Source organism: Hydra vulgaris, chromosome 03, assembly GCF_038396675.1.
Source record: "Hydra vulgaris chromosome 03, alternate assembly HydraT2T_AEP".
NCBI classification, from domain to species: domain Eukaryota; kingdom Metazoa; phylum Cnidaria; class Hydrozoa; order Anthoathecata; family Hydridae; genus Hydra; species Hydra vulgaris.
The window spans coordinates 8,737,560-8,757,500 of record NC_088922.1 but is presented as its reverse complement, the minus strand read 5'-3'; the positions used below and the strand labels follow the sequence as shown (position 1 = coordinate 8,757,500).

The 19,941-nt window shown below is 28.3% G+C and overlaps 2 protein-coding genes across 2 annotated transcripts in view; one reads left to right on the top strand and one right to left on the bottom strand.

Moving 5' to 3' along the window:
- Positions 1 to 19,941, top strand: part of LOC100207347 (uracil-DNA glycosylase) — a 38,644-nt gene that overhangs the window by 18,238 nt on the left and 465 nt on the right. The window lies entirely within an intron of this gene.
- LOC136077932 (uncharacterized) lies at positions 9,418 to 11,900 on the bottom strand. Its single transcript, XM_065792257.1, has 4 exons — positions 11,785 to 11,900; positions 10,829 to 11,334; positions 10,484 to 10,762; positions 9,418 to 9,845 (listed from the first exon to the last, which is right to left on the bottom strand). The coding sequence occupies exons 2-4, from the start codon at positions 10,925 to 10,927 to the stop codon at positions 9,612 to 9,614; spliced, it is 612 nt and encodes a 203-aa protein (XP_065648329.1). The 5' UTR covers positions 10,928 to 11,334; positions 11,785 to 11,900; the 3' UTR covers positions 9,418 to 9,611.

Sequence of the window (19,941 nt, the reverse complement as noted above, 5' to 3'; positions counted from 1 at the left end):
TTTGAAATAAAACCTAAACTTCAATTATTAATGGAATTTTTTAAATTTATTTAAATTGGTTTTCTACATATAACGGCGGCAAATTAATATAATTTTTTTATATAATAACTTTTTGTCCTGTAATTCAGGCTACTTCATTTCATAAAAAAGAGTTTTAAAAGCAGTTATTATTTGTATCATATTAAATCATCAAATAAATGCCTGTTATTAATAATTTTCTGTGATTTTTGACAACTATAAAAAAAAGATTTCCACAGCCTTGTGCTGAAGATAAGAAATGTTATTTCAATATGCTCTATATATTTATTTTTATGTAGATATTTTGAATATTTGTTTTTAAGTTCGATATTTCGAACTATCTTTTTTTATGAGTTTTCTTGTATTAATAGTTACGATAAAGGTTTCACAGTTAGCCGCATTTATTATTAGTTACTTTAAATAGCCGCATTTATTATTCGTTACCCTAAAGGTTTGAAAATAGATTAATCTTAATTAAATAAATTTTACGTCCCTTTCTGATGAAGAAATTTTAAAACATTCCTCATCGTCTACTTTGTTATAAAGACACCACACCCATTGACAGAAGAAAAAAATTACTCTGGCAAACTCCAGAAAAACCCTGTGGTGGGAACAATTTTGACACTTTCCTGATCTCAAAACTATAAAAACTGAAATCATCTATCACCGTTCGCAGAAGAAAAGTGTGTTTAAAATTTTGCTTATTCTTAAAAAATTGAAAATGGCAGCACTCAATATTTTTTTCATATTTACAGTATTATAAATATTCTTTATTCTAGATTAGCATAAAAAACACAAAAGGTAACTGTTTAACAAAAAATTGCAAAAGATTATATAACAAATCAAGTTTTTAAATACTATTTTTTTCTAAAACAAAAGATATTCAATAGTTGCTATAAAATAATCTGCAAAATCAGAAGAAACTACAATGGAAAATTGCATCTTTGATAGTTTCATCAATGATCCTTAAGCTATGGTACAAAACATTTTTACTCAACAATATATTATATATTATTATGTATTATATTAGAAAATGTGCACTATTTTCTAGTATTGATACTTTTCTCTTCCTTACAAGCTTTTGCTGTTATAGTCAAGCATCCACTTCCCATACTCAGGGTGATCAATTGGCCTTTTGTATCTACTCCAGTGTAATTTGAAGTTGTGGTGCAAAGCCTCTAATGCCTGCTCCCTGTATTTTCCTAGTGGTTCCCTTTGTTTTTCATGTGGAAAAATACTGCATGAACCTTTAGAGTGATGCTTCCACTTGTCAGAGACAAGTATGCAGTGTGAAATTCATCAATTTTTTCTACATAGTCAGGTTCCAATTTGTTTCCAAAGCATCCAGAAACCACAGAATCAAATTTTCGTAGTGTGTCAATTATATCAAAGATATAAAATGCACAATCTTGTTCTGCCATTTTCTGAAGAAGATCCACATTCTTCAGCATTTTCCTGCTTCATTGCCAGCAAACTGCCCACCATGAAAAGGCTTTGGTTTGATATATAGATCATTTAGCCAAGCTGAGACTTTTGGCCAAGACTCCCTTAGAATGTTGTAAAGATAGTTTACAACACCCAGAAGTAAGTGGAGTTCCATTGGTGGAATGACCAATGGAACTCCACTTCTGAACGTCCGAGACAAGTGTGCTGTCTGGCACATTTAGAAGTGGCAAGTTGACAACATTTTTGAATAGCTTAGCTTTCTTCAAATGCTAACCACTTGCATTGAAATCCTCAAAGCATTGTTTCAAAGAGCCAAATGTTCAAGGGGTGCCACATTGGGCTAAATTCTTGTGAGATGCATCACACCATGTGCAAGGGTGAGAGCTGGCATGTGACTGACGGCCACAAACAATGTTGGCTAACTTCTAATCTGTTGAGAGAAGGAAGTCAACTTTCTTGATTCCAAGAAGATTGAGTATCTTTTGAATATTACTGTAATTTTCAGGCACATCCTCAGCAATTGCAACTAGCAGCTGCTTCTTGACTCCACTGTCCCTGGCAGTTGATGTGGCTAAAGTTTTTTTGCCTGGTGGTGATCCTGTCTCCATGCTCTGCTCTGCTTCCTGAATGTCCAAACTTACTTTCAAGAAACCACCACCACCATCAAGGTCAAACTTTACAATGTGTGATGAATAGATTTGTTTTTTCAACAGAACATCATTGAGGAGATCTGCAAGATCTTTACAATGCACAACAATTTGTTGGGGTTTCTGCAACTTACCATTACTGACCTCAATTTTTGTTTGGATGAAATGATCTTTGAGTTGTTTTCCTGCATCACAAAAATTTTCATAGAAGTTAGGTTCCAAAATGACCCTTGGACACGTGATGGATGGTTGAAGCAAGCTTCTTCATGTTTGTGTTTGACAGGCCTGTGTTGACTTGACTTGCACGAGACCCTGAGTGCTTAATATAGGGCCATCACAAAAGAGTCTTTTTGCTCTTGATGAACCTGAAAGTTATCATTACATCACATTATTGTCTTGATTTATAACATTCATAGTAATGTCATTTAATTTTTTTAACTCTAGCAAAAAGCAACTGTCTCACTCAGTTGACTTTACTAAAAGTTTATTTTATGTTCAACTAATTGAAAGATACTTTTAATTAGTTGAACATAAAATTACCTTTATTTAGTGGTAGGGGGCGACCACCACCTGCATGAGACAGTCTGATTGTCCCATGTGGAGAGGATTCTTTGACTGCAACAATAGTGGATGCAATTTGCTCAGAGACTTTAGAATCTGTGATGGCTAGTTGTCTCATATTTTCTTAAGATGTGGACGTGTTACAGTTGTGTGAGATGCCTCTTCCAATAATGGAGAGGCAGTCTGAGCATCTTCTTTGAGTTTGGCCTGTTTCCAATTTTTCTTGATCTTCAATTGGGTGCTTTTCAAAAACTTTCATTTGACCAATCTGGCAGATTAGGCAGTCACAGTTGTTGTCTCTTGTTGAATATCGAACTTTGACAAATGTGAAGTCAAAAAGATGGTAAATTGACTTCTGCTCCATTCTTCCTCTTTCCTATGGTGATTCGGCAAGAATCTTCCTATGGTGATCACATATTCCAAGAGGCACTCTGTTGTCAGCAAAATCAAGACTTGATGAAAGTATGCTCAACACATCATCCATCATAGATTTTGTGAGAATTATGTAAACATTACATAAAGCTTATCTGATAATGTATATCAAAAGAATTTTATGTTAAATATTCAAATGAAGAAATAAATGTTTTATAAATAAATCAAAGTATAAAAGAAAAAGGAAAAAATAACACAATACCTTGAGCTCTTTCTCATGCAGAGAAAACAGACGGTTTTTCTGCAGTTATTGTGTGATTTGGCTTGATTTGGCATTTTTTTGCTTCAATTTAGGTTTAGAAACTGAAGAAATTATTCTTTATTTCAATAACAATACTGAAATGTAGATTTTTTAAGTGCACAGTTCAAAATTTGAGTAACAGCATAAATTTAAAAATGATAATTGCTGTTTCCTGGATTTGGTAAAAATTATATAGATTCAAAATTAAAAATTATTTTTTAATCTTGGTTAACTTACAGCATGGAAGTTACAACCTTTTGCAAAGTATAAAATAATTTTTAAAATAATTTGAAACTTTGTTTGCTGCTCTAAAAATGCCAAAAACTTTTAATGCTGTCACTTGCTGTTTTTTATAAAGCAAAAATTTAAAAATGAAATTTCTTCCACGGACGGTGGTGGATGACTTCAGTTTTTATAGTTTTGAGATCAGGAAACTGTCAGAATTGCTCCCACCAAAGGGTTTTTCTGGAGCTTGTCAGAGTAATTTTTTTTGCCATTGGGTGTGACACATCTCTGCCTATAATCTTGGTTAACTTACAGCATGGAAGTTACAAACAATATTCAATTAATGATCGCAAAATTTTAAACTGAATATCTAAAGTTAACATAGCAAAAGAGCAATGTAAATCATTAACAATTGCTCATTCTTAGATTTATTAAAAATGAAATTATTTGGAGTTTTAGATTCTAATTAGTTTCTCTAACCAGATTTTATGCTTTTAATTGTTTACAATTTGAAACTTTTTGTTGAAATTATGTTAAAAAACTTCAAAACTTTCTTAAATGTAAACTTAATGAAGAAGACTATTAAATTATAACAAATTACTCAAAAATCAAGGGAAAGCATGTTTATTAAATCAAAAGAACGATTAATCAAAAAGTTTAACATACTTCAAAGTGAACATGCAAATGGAAAAGATATTGCAAGGAAAACAACAAAATATAAAAAGGACACAGTTTTAAACCTTTGCGATACCGATATTTATATAAGTCAAAATGATTTTCTAAACCTTGGTCCAAATTTTGTACCATCTTTAAAGTCGATACCATACATGGATATTATAACAACAACAGAGTCTTCTACGTTAAAATTAGAATACAACAATAAAGTAGAAAACTCACAAAATTTAAGGAAAAATGTTTTAAGAATACTAAAAACTGAGAAAAAAATAAATAACAATCTGACAAAAGAACAGAGAATATCTTTTAGAGAAATAAAAAACGATGAAACCATTGCTATATACCCGTTTGACAAACGAACAGGTTTTGTAAGAATTGAACATTCTTAAGCCTTAGAAAAAATCCGTGAACAAATTGGTCCGACAAAAATTATTAGTGAAGACCCTGCTGCCAGTTGCGAGGCAAAAATTAGAAGATTTCTTTCAAAACTACGAAACTAAAAAACAGCGTTTTTCTAAAGAGGAATACGAAAAAATATATCCAAGTGATCCTATCCCACCTCGAATGTATGGAGTAATAAAAGCTCATAAACCAGAAAAATCGTACCCTATGAGAATAATTATTTCTACCATTGGCACACCAAACCACGGAATATCAGAATTCTTAGTTAAGACAATACAACCAGTCTTAAATGAAAATCCGACATGATTAAAAAACTCTTTTGACTTTATAAAAACAGCTGAAAATTGGAATGTCGCCAACAATTATATTCAAGTGTCTTATGATGTTGTAAATTTGTACCCGTCAATTCCGTTAAAAGAAGCCACCGTTATACTTTTAGAACAATTAAGTAACAATTTATCATATAAAAACTTAACAAAACTAAGTATACCTGAAATAAAGTACCTCATAGAACTTTGCTTATATCAATGCTATTTTCATTGGAACAATGAGATTCACGTAATGGAAAACTCAGGACCAATCAGACTTTCTTTCATGGTTGTTCTCGCGGAATCTTTTCTACCATTCCATGAAAATAATGCAATTAAAATGGCTTTGACAAAAATCCTGCACTTAATCTAAAATCATTTTTAAGATACGTTGACGATAGTCTGCAAGATTTCCTAACATCAAACAAGCAAAACAGTTCCAAGATAATTTAAATCAACAACATCCTGCAATACAACACACAATTGAAGTTGAAAACCATTACAAATAACACACTAGGAAAATATGAGTACAAAGTTTATCGAAAAGAGGCAATCACTAACATTTAAATTAAACCGCATTCAAATCATGATCCGAATATTTTAACAGCTATATTTAAAGGTTTTCTCCACAGAGCTTACTCTATCTCTTGTAAAAATCATTTGCAAAATGAAATAAATTTTTTAATTGACATGTTTATTGAAAATGGGTATGATGAAAAGCTATTGAGGAATATTACACACCAATTTCATCAAAAAAGACAAAATAAAAACAAAATTCCATCAGAATGCAACAATCTTCCTGTAGTGTCTTTACCTTGGGTACCAGGCCTTTCACCAAGACTTGGAAAAATATTCCGAAAAGCAGGATACAGAGCAGTATTTAAATCAAACCCAAATTTAAGATCTTAATTAACATCAAAAAACAAAACAAAACTACCAAGTAACAGCCAACCTGGAACCTATATAATAAAATGCAACTGCTCCAAAGTTAACATAGGTGAAACAAAAATGCAGGTAAGTACGCGGATGCATCAACATCAGAAGAGCATTAATGAAAACAAACCTAATCAATCTGCATTAGCATTTCATAAAACCTTTTGCAAAGTATAAAATAATTTTTAAAATAATTTGAAACTTTGTTTGCTGCTCTAAAAATGCCAAAAACTTTTAATGCTGTCACTTGCTGTTTTTTATAAAGCAAAAATTTAAAAATGAAATTTCTTCCACGGACGGTGGTGGATGACTTCAGTTTTTATAGTTTTGAGATCAGGAAACTGTCAGAATTGCTCCCACCAAAGGGTTTTTCTGGAGCTTGTCAGAGTAATTTTTTTTGCCATTGGGTGTGACACATCTCTGCCTATAGGAAAAATGCTAATATAATTATCTTATATGAAACACTTAAAATGTACATTTTTAAAGTAAATACGATTTTCATTCACATTTTTGAAAAAAAGATTTTTCGATTTCAAGAAACCTGTTGGAAGTTGCAAGAAGAAGTTTTTTTAGTGAAGCAATTTTATTTTAATAATTTTAAATTTATAATAACATCAGTTTTTGTCTGTTTTTAAATAAAGTTTTTCAAAATGAACCAAGAAATAATTCTATAATACGATGGTGGCACGCAAACCGGAGCAGGGTTTTTCTAATTTTTCATTGCAAGTGTTTTCATAGATTTTGAATTTCACTATCTCAATTGAAACTGTTATTTAACAATTCAACTTTCCTATCTAATCCTCGAGTTTCAACTTGACTTTTGAGAGCTTCAAAGTTGACATTATCTCATTTTGCATTAGTCTGATTTTAACATAATATTTCTAATTGAAGACTTAGTATAAAAAATATTATTATAAGAATTAATGTGAAAAATGTTATCCAATAATTGTTTGAAGCCTTGAACAAATGAAGTACTGTTTTTTTTATTTTTTTTAATTTTGTATTTATTATATTTTCACTTGTGTATAAGAGATATCATTGTTAAAATAATTTGAATGGAAGCAATCTATGAATTTTTATGAATTGTATCCACTTCGTGTAACTATTTAACTTTCTTCCTACAATTAGGTAGATGAGAGTAGGCAGGGCCGACGACATCGGGTGTGGAAGAGGTGCGTTCCCCCGCCCCCCTCCTTCATTAACTTTTTTTCTAAAGGATTTTTTTTATCTCTTTGTTTTTGAAAATTCTAGACATGAAGGACTATTTTTAGAAATTGTCGATTCAATCAATCAAAATATAAAAGCACTGAGAAAATCAAAATAAAAGTTACAACAAACATTACAAACAAAACAAAAAATTACCTTACATACTTTTGGCAAAAAAAAAAAAAAATCAAAAAGAAAACAACAAAAAAACGACAAAATAAAATCGAAAACACTAAAAATAAAAAGAAACAAAATAATAATAACACACGTATATTAAAACATATATAATAAATGGCTAAAATGAAAATAAAAACAAATAATATATAACTATAAAAAACTATATATCACTATTTAAAAATAATTAATAAAACAAAAAATAAAAAATAATTGTAAATAATGGTTGTGCCCCTCCACTTTAAAACTCGTGTCGTCGGCTCTGGTAGGTTAACAATTTTTTAACAAAACAAGGTAGATGAGAGTAGGTTAACAATTTAAAAAAAATAAGCATATGGTAAGAATTCTTACTCAACATTTTAAAGATGTTTTTTAAAAAATTCATTGCATTGAAAATCATTGCGTTAAAAAGTCATTGCAAAACAATTTTCTTTATGTGCGTTAAATTTTCATATGCTTTATTATCATTATTATTCTTATTATTATTATCTTAATATATTGTTTTAACTAGATGTAACTTGTTGTAAAATATTGTTTTTATTTAAAGCCAGTGGTATTTATGTAAAGCATTAATTATATGAAAAATATTATATGCTTATTAGAAAAAACTTTCATACACTGTAACGGAAAAAGGTGTTGATGTTAAAGAAAAAAGGTGTTGATGCGTGATACTATATGAACACCTATTAGGTGTTGCCGTAAAAAGGTGTTGATGCAAAAAAAAGGTGTTGATGCAAAAAAAAGGTGTTCGTGCACATTAACACCTATAAGTGTTGCCGTTAAAAAGGTGTTGCTGCAAAAAAAAGGTGTTCATGTTACATTTAAGCCATAAAAGTGATGACGCAATTAAAATGCTTTTATGATGCTGATTTTAAGCTGACGCTTGATCTTTTGTGCATACTCCACTCATACTTGGCATACTTTTCACAAGATCTTCCGAAACTAAAGTATTTTGAAAAGACTACCCAAATAAGCAGACAACACTTTTGAAAAAAAATTATTGATATTATATACACATATTTAAGCTATAAATATACAAACTGATGGTATAACAGATAAATATATCACTTAAAAACACAAAAATTAATGGAAAAAATTATTTTAACAAAGTATTCTAAATTTTATAATGTTCGTCTTGTTTCGTAACTTTGAAAATATATTTGACTGCTTTAGATTAAGACTATGCAAGCATATGTTATAACAAATAAAAGTTATCAGTAAAAAACAAATTTATAAATTTTTAATAAAATTGTAATTCAAGTTTTTAAAGTTTTTTTTTTAAATATACTCGGCTGCTTGAGAATTCACAGTTTTTCGTAATGAAACGGATTGTCATGTTGACTAACAGAACCTGAGTCGAATTGGTAAAATAAAGCATCCACTCTCCAGACATTTGACGATTCTCTAAAAAAGAGCAAATATTTTTATAATTTATTGTTAAAAAAATATAATAATAAGTACTAAAAAATATTTCTATTATATTTCATTTTTAGTTTATTTTATAAAAGAAAAACCAAGAAATGTTAATTTTTCATCACCTTCAGATTTTCATCTGTAGATGTCGAGAAAGAATTCTCAATAAAGACAGTTCTGTCACTTGAATATTTTTAGTCGGAATTTTAATCTTTTGTTCAACTCATTGTGGTTTTACATTTATTATACCCCTGAATAAACAAAACAAAAATCATGAGAACAAATAAGATCTTCATAAAACAATTAACATACAAATTAAGAAAAGTTACATTATACATTTATATACAATATTTAATATCTGATACTGCATGTATCAAATAGGTTTCTGAAAAGTTTTCCAAAACTTTTTCATATCATTATTTTAAATATAAAATACTATAATTTGGTTAGCAAATAACTTTTAATTACAGCTAATTAAAATTAAATACACTTTTTTTTATTCATTTCTTTGTTAGTTATTTTTCTTTAACGCCTTACAATCAGTAGTATTATTTGTATGGTGTATTAACTGATTTTAAGGCTCTGATGATTTAATATAACTTTTAATACACAACTGGTTATACTCATTTGAACCTCATACTCATTTTGATTAAAAGTTCTATTAACCATCAGAGTCTTAAAATCAGTTCTAATTTAGAACTAACAATTCAAGCCTTATAATCAATTACAATCAGCATATATATTATAATATATTTTATTAATAACTTGACAAATATGACACAAAAAAATTAAACTTCAAACAATTTATATAATAAGAAAGTGTATTTATAAAATAAAATAATGTTAAAAGTTTAAATGTTAAAACCAAATTACAATACGTTATAGATAAAACCAAATCGAAAATAGATTTAAATCATTGCAACAAAGTCATTATAAAAGTAACATTATAGATTTTACAATTTTAATGTTACTCATTTTTCTAATTTGCATCATTATTTCTAAGATTTCAAATACTGCCTCTTGTTTTCTGCAATGTATTAAATTAAATGCCACACTTAGCAATGTGCTGACAAGAAGAACTTCAATTAAGTTTGCACAAGGAATAGAAAATTTATCAAATCTAACTGCAAAATCTCCATTTTCGTATTGAAGACGAATCATATTCTATAATTAAATAAATAAATGAAATAGATCAATATAAGTTATTTTAAATGTTAATCAAAAAAATAAAATAAAATTCATAAAAGCTTTTTTTAATATATGTATTCATAAACAACTTATATATTAAAAATATATAAATAATATATCAAAAACAACAACCTATAAGTGCATACAGTTATATGATGGGAATGGGGTTTCAAGGCATAACAATCACTTTAAACTAAGTTTTATTATTATTATTATTATCAATTTTATTTTAAATGATTAAAGAAACTTTGAAAAAAATATTTAAATGATGTAGTGGTAGCCTGTTTGATCCCTCATCTCGCCACTTGTAGTCAGGGCCGGATTTATATACCAGGAGGCCCTAGGCAGAATAAGATATTTGGGCTCTTATTACTCATATATACCAAAATTTGGCTAAAACTAAAACTAAATAAACATAAAGATTCCTATTGGTAAATCCGGCCCTGCTTGATGTACTGCGTTTAACTTATTTTTCCATGTAGTACATCGAAGGTTGTGTTTTTCTTCAAAGCTTGTGAATTTAAAGAGTTGAGAACTTAAAAATGTAGCTCCCAAGCCTTTGGGGAGGGGGGGTATTGAACTTAATAAAATTATAACCTTAAAGTTAAACTAACCTTTTCAGTAAATTCTACCATTTTTTGACGACATCTAGCCACAATAAATTGAAATCCAATTATATTTGATTCAGAAGAAGCCATGGTAGGGTTTACCATCTTTACTAGATTAAGAAGAGATGAATATCTCTTTAAAAAAGGGGCCCATTTCAAACAAATATTTCTAAGAGAATCTTTTAGTAAAACCTGAACCCCTTCAAAGCCTAATCCATTATCCTTGTACGGCGAGTTCTTATTCAGTTCATAAACTTGTAGCATTCTCTTGCTTTCATTATATACCTAAAAAAATATCATTTTTGTATGAATAGGTAAAAATAATGTTAAGTGAAGAAATAAGGCTCTTACATTTTCAGCTGACAAAAAATAGGACTTGAATAACTCTAACTCTGTCGAAAAGCCAACAGTTTCTCTTGCATTATTCCGTTGCATGAAAGTTGTTTCCATTAAAACTTCTGCTTCAAGTGAGGTTTGAACATTGTTTGAAACTCTGACAAGCTAAAATATTTGACTAAAATATATCATAAACATTAGTACAACCAAAAAAAATATTGATTTACAAAGCAGATATAAAGTTTTTTTTTTTGTAAGTTAACATCCATAATTCCACACTTGTGGTTTGGATGATTCTCCATAGTGACATATAAATGGCATTAACGAAAGCTTTAAACCAGATGCCCTTTCTGACAGTAACATGAAGCAGGTTGTACTGGATTAAATACAAATTTTTTGTATCAATCTAGATGAGAGAATAGTAAACTAGACTTACATATGCCTCATTTGCAACTTCTAATACTTCATTTGTATTGCTTTTAAGTCTTAAAGGTTGACTAATATCGCTGTCACTTACTGCTCTAAAATAGATTAGAACACAATATAAATATATGGTCGCATTATAAAACAAAATATTTACTGAAATATTAACATATATATTTTATATATTGGTTACTGAAATATCATTACATATATTTTAATATTACATTATGAAAATAATATATATATATATATATATATATATATATATATATATATATATATATATATATATATATATATATATATATATATAATATTATTATAATATATTAAACAAAATTATTAATATTTGTCATTATTAACAAAAATAAAAGTAGGAGAATTTTAGGAGAAATGACTTTTTTTTTTCTTTTATGGATATTTGAGGAGGTTTAAAATTTTTAAAGATTTTTAAGGAGGAGTGTGAACACTTTTATAATCAAATATAGTTTATGGAACATCTCAAAGATATAAACATAATAATCAAGCATAAAAAAAGGTTAAAATACCTTTTTATTGCCTTTGTCATAGCAGCTTTTGCATATTTCTTTCGATTTTCAATGACAGAAGCACAATTCATTTTTCTTCTATAATTTTTAAACCTGTTAATAATTCTCTCGTGGAAGCATTTCTAGTAGTAAAAAAATTAATTTTATATTTATATATTTATATATATATATATATATATATATATATATATATCGTATATAGTCAATTAAGTCAATTAGTCAAAAATTAGTTGGAAAAATCAAACAATTGATTTAACAGGTTTGTATAGTTTTGTTTCGTTATTATTATAAATATGATATTAAAATATAAAAAACTACTAAGAATTACTTTATAATTTATTAAAATTTCATTCAAAATAAATTAAAAATCACATATTAAATATATTTTTTAAATTTATTTTGAATGTTTAAATAAATTGAAATTTAAATAACTAAATAATTTAGTTATTTAAATTTATTCAAGATTTACTCAATTTATTTAAAAGTCATAACACAACTATTACAAACATCTTTTAAAATAGCTAAAATAGATTTTTAATGCAAGGATAAAATATTTTTAAAAAACAAATTATTATATAATTTATTTAATTCAACCACTATAGCACAAATTAACTTACTGAATATTGAACAGCTCTAAACTCTTGCACAACCATCACCAGCTCATTTAATTGAACTCTATTTATATATCTATGATTTTGATAAAAACAATTTACAATAAGAACTTAGAGTTTAAACATAATTTAGATAAAAAATCAATATAATACAACTAAAAACACACGGATTTTGTTGATCAACGTATTCCATTACTTTATGAAAAATGAGCCCAACCCAGTGGTTCATAAATTGACCATCTGCTACTATTGATTTAGCATCAAGTATACCACATGTAAGCCTTGCTTCCACAATTGAATCTGTTGGAATTTCAAATTTCAAACCAGGCCATTGGTTTGAAGAAATACTTTCATCTCTCTTAACTTCTTCTGATGCAGTTATTATTTGCCTTGTCACTTGACGCTCCAAAAAAACTAGTTTCAAATTATTATTTGTAACTAAAAAATCTAGGGTTTCTCCATCATCTTTTCTCCATCATAGGGTTTCTCCACCATAGGGTTTCTCCATCATCTCTTCTCCATCATTTCTGCACCAGAACCATCATACAATTGTAGCAAATTACTGGACGAACATTGGAACTTATTGCCACATTTTGACAGCAAATCAGAATACGAAGTATACAGAATAACTTTGATTGTATCACCTTTTTGCACATTAATTGATTGCATCTGCAAATAAAGGTAGATGTTAATATATAATGCAAAAAGAGTTAAAAGTAAATCAGATATATTATCATTAACTATCATTAATATAACACATTAATATAACTTAATATATATTCATTATTTTATATATAATCATTAATATAACACATTAATATAACTTACATCTCTACCTACCTGTAATAAGTGACCAGGGCCCCGGCTAAAAACATTCCATAGTTAATTAATTTCATAGTTAATTTCACAATTTCATAATTAATTTCATAGTTAATTAATTATCCGGAAAGAACAAAGTAGATCAGATGGATATATGATCTTTTCCTATCTTTAAAAGATAGGAAAAGAATCGATGATCATAGAGAGAGTTTGAGAGTAGTAATTATATTTATAGTGTGTATCAGAGAAGATGATAATGATGACAGTGGTTAAGATGATGATGATCATCATCATCATCAATTGTATGCTTGATGATGATAACAATGATGATGATGATCATCATCATCGATGATTAAGATGCTGCTGATGATGATCATCATCGATGATTAAGATGCTGATGATGATCATCATCAGCATCTTAATCATCGTCATCAAATGCAGCCCCAGTCAACAGAGGTGGACCAGATCCACCTGGACCAGAGGTGTGCAGGGAAGTTTGCCAGGGTTTTTTAACCTTGGCTCTCAGTGGCCCTGTTTATCTGTTTCAAATACTGTACCCTAAAAATAACTCATTGGGATTATATATCAAAATACCTTACATATGAAATATGTACTTCCGTACATATTTAATGTTATATTAATAATAATTTTTTATAATAATTAATAAAAAATATATATATATATATATTTTACATTTTTACTACATGAGACTTGTCTCAGTTTTTAACCCTGTCCCATTTTAACCCTGTATCATTGTGTTTTAACTAGTTTTGTTAGTTTTTAAATAAAATAAATTAATCACTAAAGGCAGAAATATTAACTCATAATAAATATTCATATGATAAATAACCGGACAATAAAATCTTTTTCTCTTATTTTAACAGATTTAGATGAACTTAATTTAAGAGAAAAAATGTCAAGTAAAGAAAATAAGTTTTTATGATGCTCTACAACATACGAGTTAACCAAAGGAAAAAATGATATTGCTGTTTCTTGGCACATTGCATACCAAACATTGTTAATAGACATCAAATAATTTCATTACTTCTTTCAAGAAGACGTCTACAAGTTTCATGCATTTGAAATCTTTTTGAAAATAAATATATAGGATTTTTGAATTGCTGACAAACTCTTGCTAGCTTTTTAAAAATCTGATGTCGTTGTTCAAAACGCATGCACCAGAAAGTTTTCATTGTTCCCATGTAGCTTGAAAGGTCGGGATAATGTGTGATAAAATGGAGCTTTGCTGCTACTCTAGTGCCGTTGTATAATGTTTTGATATAGTTAACAAGTTGTGGAATCAGAAAATGCAATGATTCAATATGTTCATTACCACGGCTGTTTAATATCAATAAAATATTACGATGGATAATGATCATATCCCAATAAGGTGCATCTTCGTCATTAAAATTATCAAAAAGAAACAATGGCAAACATAATGAAATGGTTAGCATCTCACTAGCAGTTAGTGCCAGCTTTGATGTCATATAAGTTGATGTCAATATTAAATTCACTGGCAATTTTAGATCTCTTAGCAATAAATTCATACCAAGCAATGTTAGTTTTCGCTTGATCATATACTGATTCAAAAATGTTGAAATTACAACATGGCTTATTCCTTCCAAAAAATCATGCATAAAATCACTTGGAAAAAATGCAGGCAAAAATACATATGGTAAGTGTAAAAACGGAGATCAGATACAGACATCCATGTGTTGTTTTGTTTTATCAACAATGTAAGATTCGTGAGTTCTTTGAAATACATTTGTGTTTTCGTGTCTTACACAGAAGTAACAATGTCTACATATGTATCCACTATGAAAATGTGATTGCAAACCGAGAAGTGGATGAGCTGTTAAATTGTCAGCAGTCATAAAACATGCAATTACATGACACTCTTCATCATTTACACAAAATGTATTAAATAATAAGTTGAACAAGTCATCAATATTTGGCTTGCAAAACTCATAGAGTGTAATTTTTTTAACCACTTTAAAATTACACAATGAAGCTAAATAATAATTGCCCATTTTAGATGCATTGTTCTTTTGATTTAAAATAGAAAAATAAATTGCTGATATTTTATGTATACCCCTGCTGGTGCCTATTGGGTTACATACTTCTAACTCATCTGAATACAAACCAATGTATACTGTTTTGTTTGGATCTGAAAATGGTAGTATAGAACTTTGAAAGTAGCTTGATTTTGAAAAAGATAAAGAATCTGGGTGCAAAATTGTTTGACCTTTCAGAATACTTTTTAGGTTTTCTCCAAAATGTACATGATAAAAAAAATCCTCACCAACAGTAACTTTCACTGCTTTAACATGACCCAATCCACCTAAATAAGCATCAAATTTATCTGGGCTCATACAATGCGATAAACATAAATCAATGCTGTTGTCTCTTTGAAGTTTATACTGGAAACATTGTGCATATGGGTTGTGAACTGACATGCCAGTCTGTTGCAAAAAACTTTCAAACGATCTACAAACATCACCCAATACAGCTTTAACTGAATCACTGTGCAGTAAAAGTAACTTTTTAGAAGTTTTTTCAGAAACTAAATGATAATTCATCGTTATCATAAAAATATGGTCTGCATATTTATCAGATAATCTTATACTATTACAAATTGGCAAATCCAATTGAATAGCAGACTCAATCTGAATCTGTGTAGTATTATGTTTCAGTTCATCTTGATGCCTTCTATAAACATGATTTTTTGCAACAATGTAGTTTACAAATTCAGCAGAACAAAAATAACACGGTATTCTAAAAAAATTACACGTGTTAAAGAGTCTTTAAGTTATATAAAATAAATATATTTATTAAACATATAACACACACGTAATATAACATGTCAATATAACACACACGTAAAAATTTAAAAGTTGTTATTTAAATGTTTGACAGCTGAAATTTATATATATATATATATATATATATATATATATATATATATATATATAGGGGAGAGTGGGGTAATGGCGAACGCGGGGTAACTCCGAACATGGTCAAAACAGCATTGTAAAAAAATAAATTCGACAATTTTTTTTACCTGCTGAGAAGGGATCCTATGCTCAGTTCCAGACGTGCAGTAGTGTAATGAAGCTGCGGATGTTGTTCACTATAATTTGATTTTAAATTTTTCTGATAATTTTATGCAACTTTTTTCTTGAGTAACACTCTGTTGTAGCTTCTATGGAAATAAAGTCACTCCTTTTTTTTGTTTTTGTTGCATAATATAGTTTTTAGACTTAGTTATTACAATTAGCTTTTTATTCGCTATTACACAACAGTGCTTGTGATTGCCCCCCAATGTGTTCGGAATTACCCCACGTAGGCAGGGTAATTCCGAACACCAATGGTTTTATTTCTGGCATAAATTTTTATTTTATAATAAGATTTTTAAAAATTCCTTTTGAGGATTTGTGACTGAGTAGTTAAACTAATTGATAAGCAATAAATATGATCAATTTTGTATAACTGGTGTCTTTAATTCGCATTCCCGCTTAGGTGTTCGCCAATACCCCACTCTCCCCTATATATATATATATATATATATATATATATATATATATATATATATATATATATATATATATATATTATATATATATATATATATAATATATATATATACATATAATATATATATAATATATATATATATATATAAATATATATATGTAATATTATATTTATTATATATTTATTTATAATATTAAAAGTATTATATTATATCATCGAAAGAAATATAATATGATACTTTTGATAAGAAAGATAGACAGATATGTATATTTAATTTTTTTCAATTTATCCTTAGATATAATTTAAAAAAACTCACATACAATTGTTTTTATTCCTCAAGATCTTCACACTGTATAGAAAATATATGGTAATCCGCTAATAATTTATTGACTATCTGAATGTCGATTTCAGTATTCCATATATTTGGAATGAACTGAAACAAATAATCAGTTAGAAAACAATTCTTTATAGAAAAATATAATCTAGAAATCATAACTGCCTAACTATTTAATCATTTGTTGCAATGTTTTCATTTGATTTCAGCAAAATCTTCTAATAAAATATAAAGTTGCGCGCAAAACATAAGAATGTTTTGGGTTAACCATGATGGCGACTGAATTTCAAAAGTGGCTTCAGCGCGTTTTATATAAAATAACGGGTGATGCGGAATTTATCGGACAAATCCTAATTTCATTATTTGAGCATAATAATTAGTTTTTGTGGCTTATCTTTGATTTTATCACAAAAACTGATTATTACTTGAGCATAATAATCAGTTTTTGTGGTAAAATGAGGTTAAATGCAGCTGAACGATAATCTTTTCGAAAGCGACTAAAAATGTTTTTTGTAAATAAACCTGATATAAAAAAAAAAAAAAATCATAAATCATTTTGAAAAGGAAGGATTTGCTCGAAGTACAATATATGATAACCTAAAAAGACTTGAAACTGTTCAATTGTTTTCTGATAGAAAGCACCCTGGTCGTCCGCCATCCTGAACTGGAGAAAAGAAAGCCGAATTAACGAGATTTGTCAACAATCGAAAAGGGGTCAGTCATAGAAAAATAGGTATTAAATTCGGTGTAAATCAATCGACAATTGGTATTCAGTTAAAAAAAATGAATATTAAATATAGAAAACGTGAAAAAACTCCAAAATACACTATAGAACAACAAATAAAGGCAAAGAAAAGAAGCAGGAAACTAGTTAACCAACTCTATAACACAAAATCGCTTCTAGTCATCGATGACGAAAAATACTTTTGTTTTGCAGGGGACAACATGTCTGGAAATTCTGGATACTAAACAAACAACAAAAAGGCATGCCCAGAAAGTGTTCGTTTTATAGGAAAAGAGAAATTTCCAAAAAAATTATTAATGTGGATAGCCATATCTGACCGTGGTATGTCCGAGCCATTGTTTCGCACTTCCAAGGCTGTAGCGATCAATTTATCAATCTATATTAATGAATGTTTAGAAAAACGTCTTCTTCCATTTATTCACAAGTATCATGGAGACTTTAACTATTTATTTTGGCCAGATTTAGCAAGTTCTCATTATTTTAAAGATTCTCTAAATTGGATGGACCAATATGTCTATTACGTTGATAAAGAATCCAATCCCGCAAATGTGCCTTAAGCACGACCAATTGAAAATTTTTGGGGACATTTGGCACAGAAGGTTTACGAGGGAGATTGGCAAGCTTCAACAGAGCAAGTTTTGATTGATCACATTAAACTAAAACTACAAGAAATTGATTTAAACTTTTTACAGTCGCATATGAAAGGCGTCAGAGCAAAATTGAGATCAATTGCAGATGGTGGTGTTTTTTCATATAAAAAATAATATATTTTTATTAAAAGATAAATGCTTTATTTAAAAAAAATATAATAGTAGTTTGTTTTTTTATTTATAGATAAGTTATTGACGTTTTTATTTTGTCCAATAACTTCCGCATCACCCGTTATAAACTATGCCGTCTCCTGTTAATAAACCTCCTTGATATATATATTATATATATATATATATATATATATATATATATATATATATATATATATATATATATTTATATATATATATATATATGTATATATAAACATATATATATATATATATATATATATATATATATATATATATATATATATATATATATATATATATATATATATATATATATGTTTATATATACATATATATATATATATATATATATATATATATATATATATATATATATATATATATATATATATATATATATATATATTATATGCGTGTGTATATATATTTTGTTTAAATAATAAAAAGTTAAAGTACTTTTGTCCATAATGGATTCGATTGTAGTGAGATAGCAAATTACTAACAGATTTGCAACTAAATGAACACTTTACACAAGGAAAAGCCATTATAAATATTTTTCGCGCCAAATGACAAAGATACTATTCCAGATAACTTTTCACTAGCACTAAAAAAATTTTTGTAAGCATATTTTTTTTATCATATGTTGAAAAGGTGTCGAATTCGACACCTTTTCACGCCAACACCTTTTTTTTTAAACGCTAACACCTATTTCCGAAACAGTTCGCAGTTTTTTGTATTCAACACCTATTTCATGAACACGAACACCTATATAGGTGTCCGCGTTCGTTTTATCAACACTTTTTACGCTAACACCTTTTTATTTACATATTAACACCTTTTTCCGTTACAGTGTAGGGTGTATCAGTAATGCATGCTTTATAGCGATATGCATCTTTTGCGTTTTTTTTTTTTTTTTTAATTTGTCTTATAATTTGTTTGTTTTTCAACCGAACAAATTATAAGACGTAACCGATGCAATAAAAGTTTGGGGTCGTCCATAAATTACGTGACGCTCTAGGGGGAGGGGGTTAGTGATTTTGGGACTTGTTACTAAACTATTACGATGTTGTGACAAGGGGGAGGGGGTCAAAGACGGGTAAAAATTGCGTGACGTAGTTTATAGGCGACTCCTTTCGTGTTTTGTTTTATTCAAGTAATTAAGACTAATAATGATATTTGGAGAAAGTTAAAATGAGCTACATAAACACTTACATAAAATAATTATTCAAACAACTGAGTGTAAGGTTTAAAATAATATTCGTCTACTTATGATACAAATATCTGTTTAAACAGAAAAGATCGTTATTTAAATAATTATTTGTTTCTGCT

What these genes read in the sequence shown, in the direction of transcription:
- LOC136077932 (XM_065792257.1), bottom strand. Translation starts at nt 10,927, where the DNA reads ATGGAAACAACTTTCATGCAACGGAATAATGCAAGAGAAACTGTTGGC. An exon ending in ATTTTTTGTCAGCTGAAAAT is followed by an intron (nt 10,763 to 10,828) that starts GTAAGAGCCTTA and finishes ATATTTTTTTAG; the next exon opens with GTATATAATGAAAGCAAGAG. An exon ending in TGGTAGAATTTACTGAAAAG is followed by an intron (nt 9,846 to 10,483) that starts GTTAGTTTAACT and finishes ATTTAATTATAG; the next exon opens with AATATGATTCGTCTTCAATA.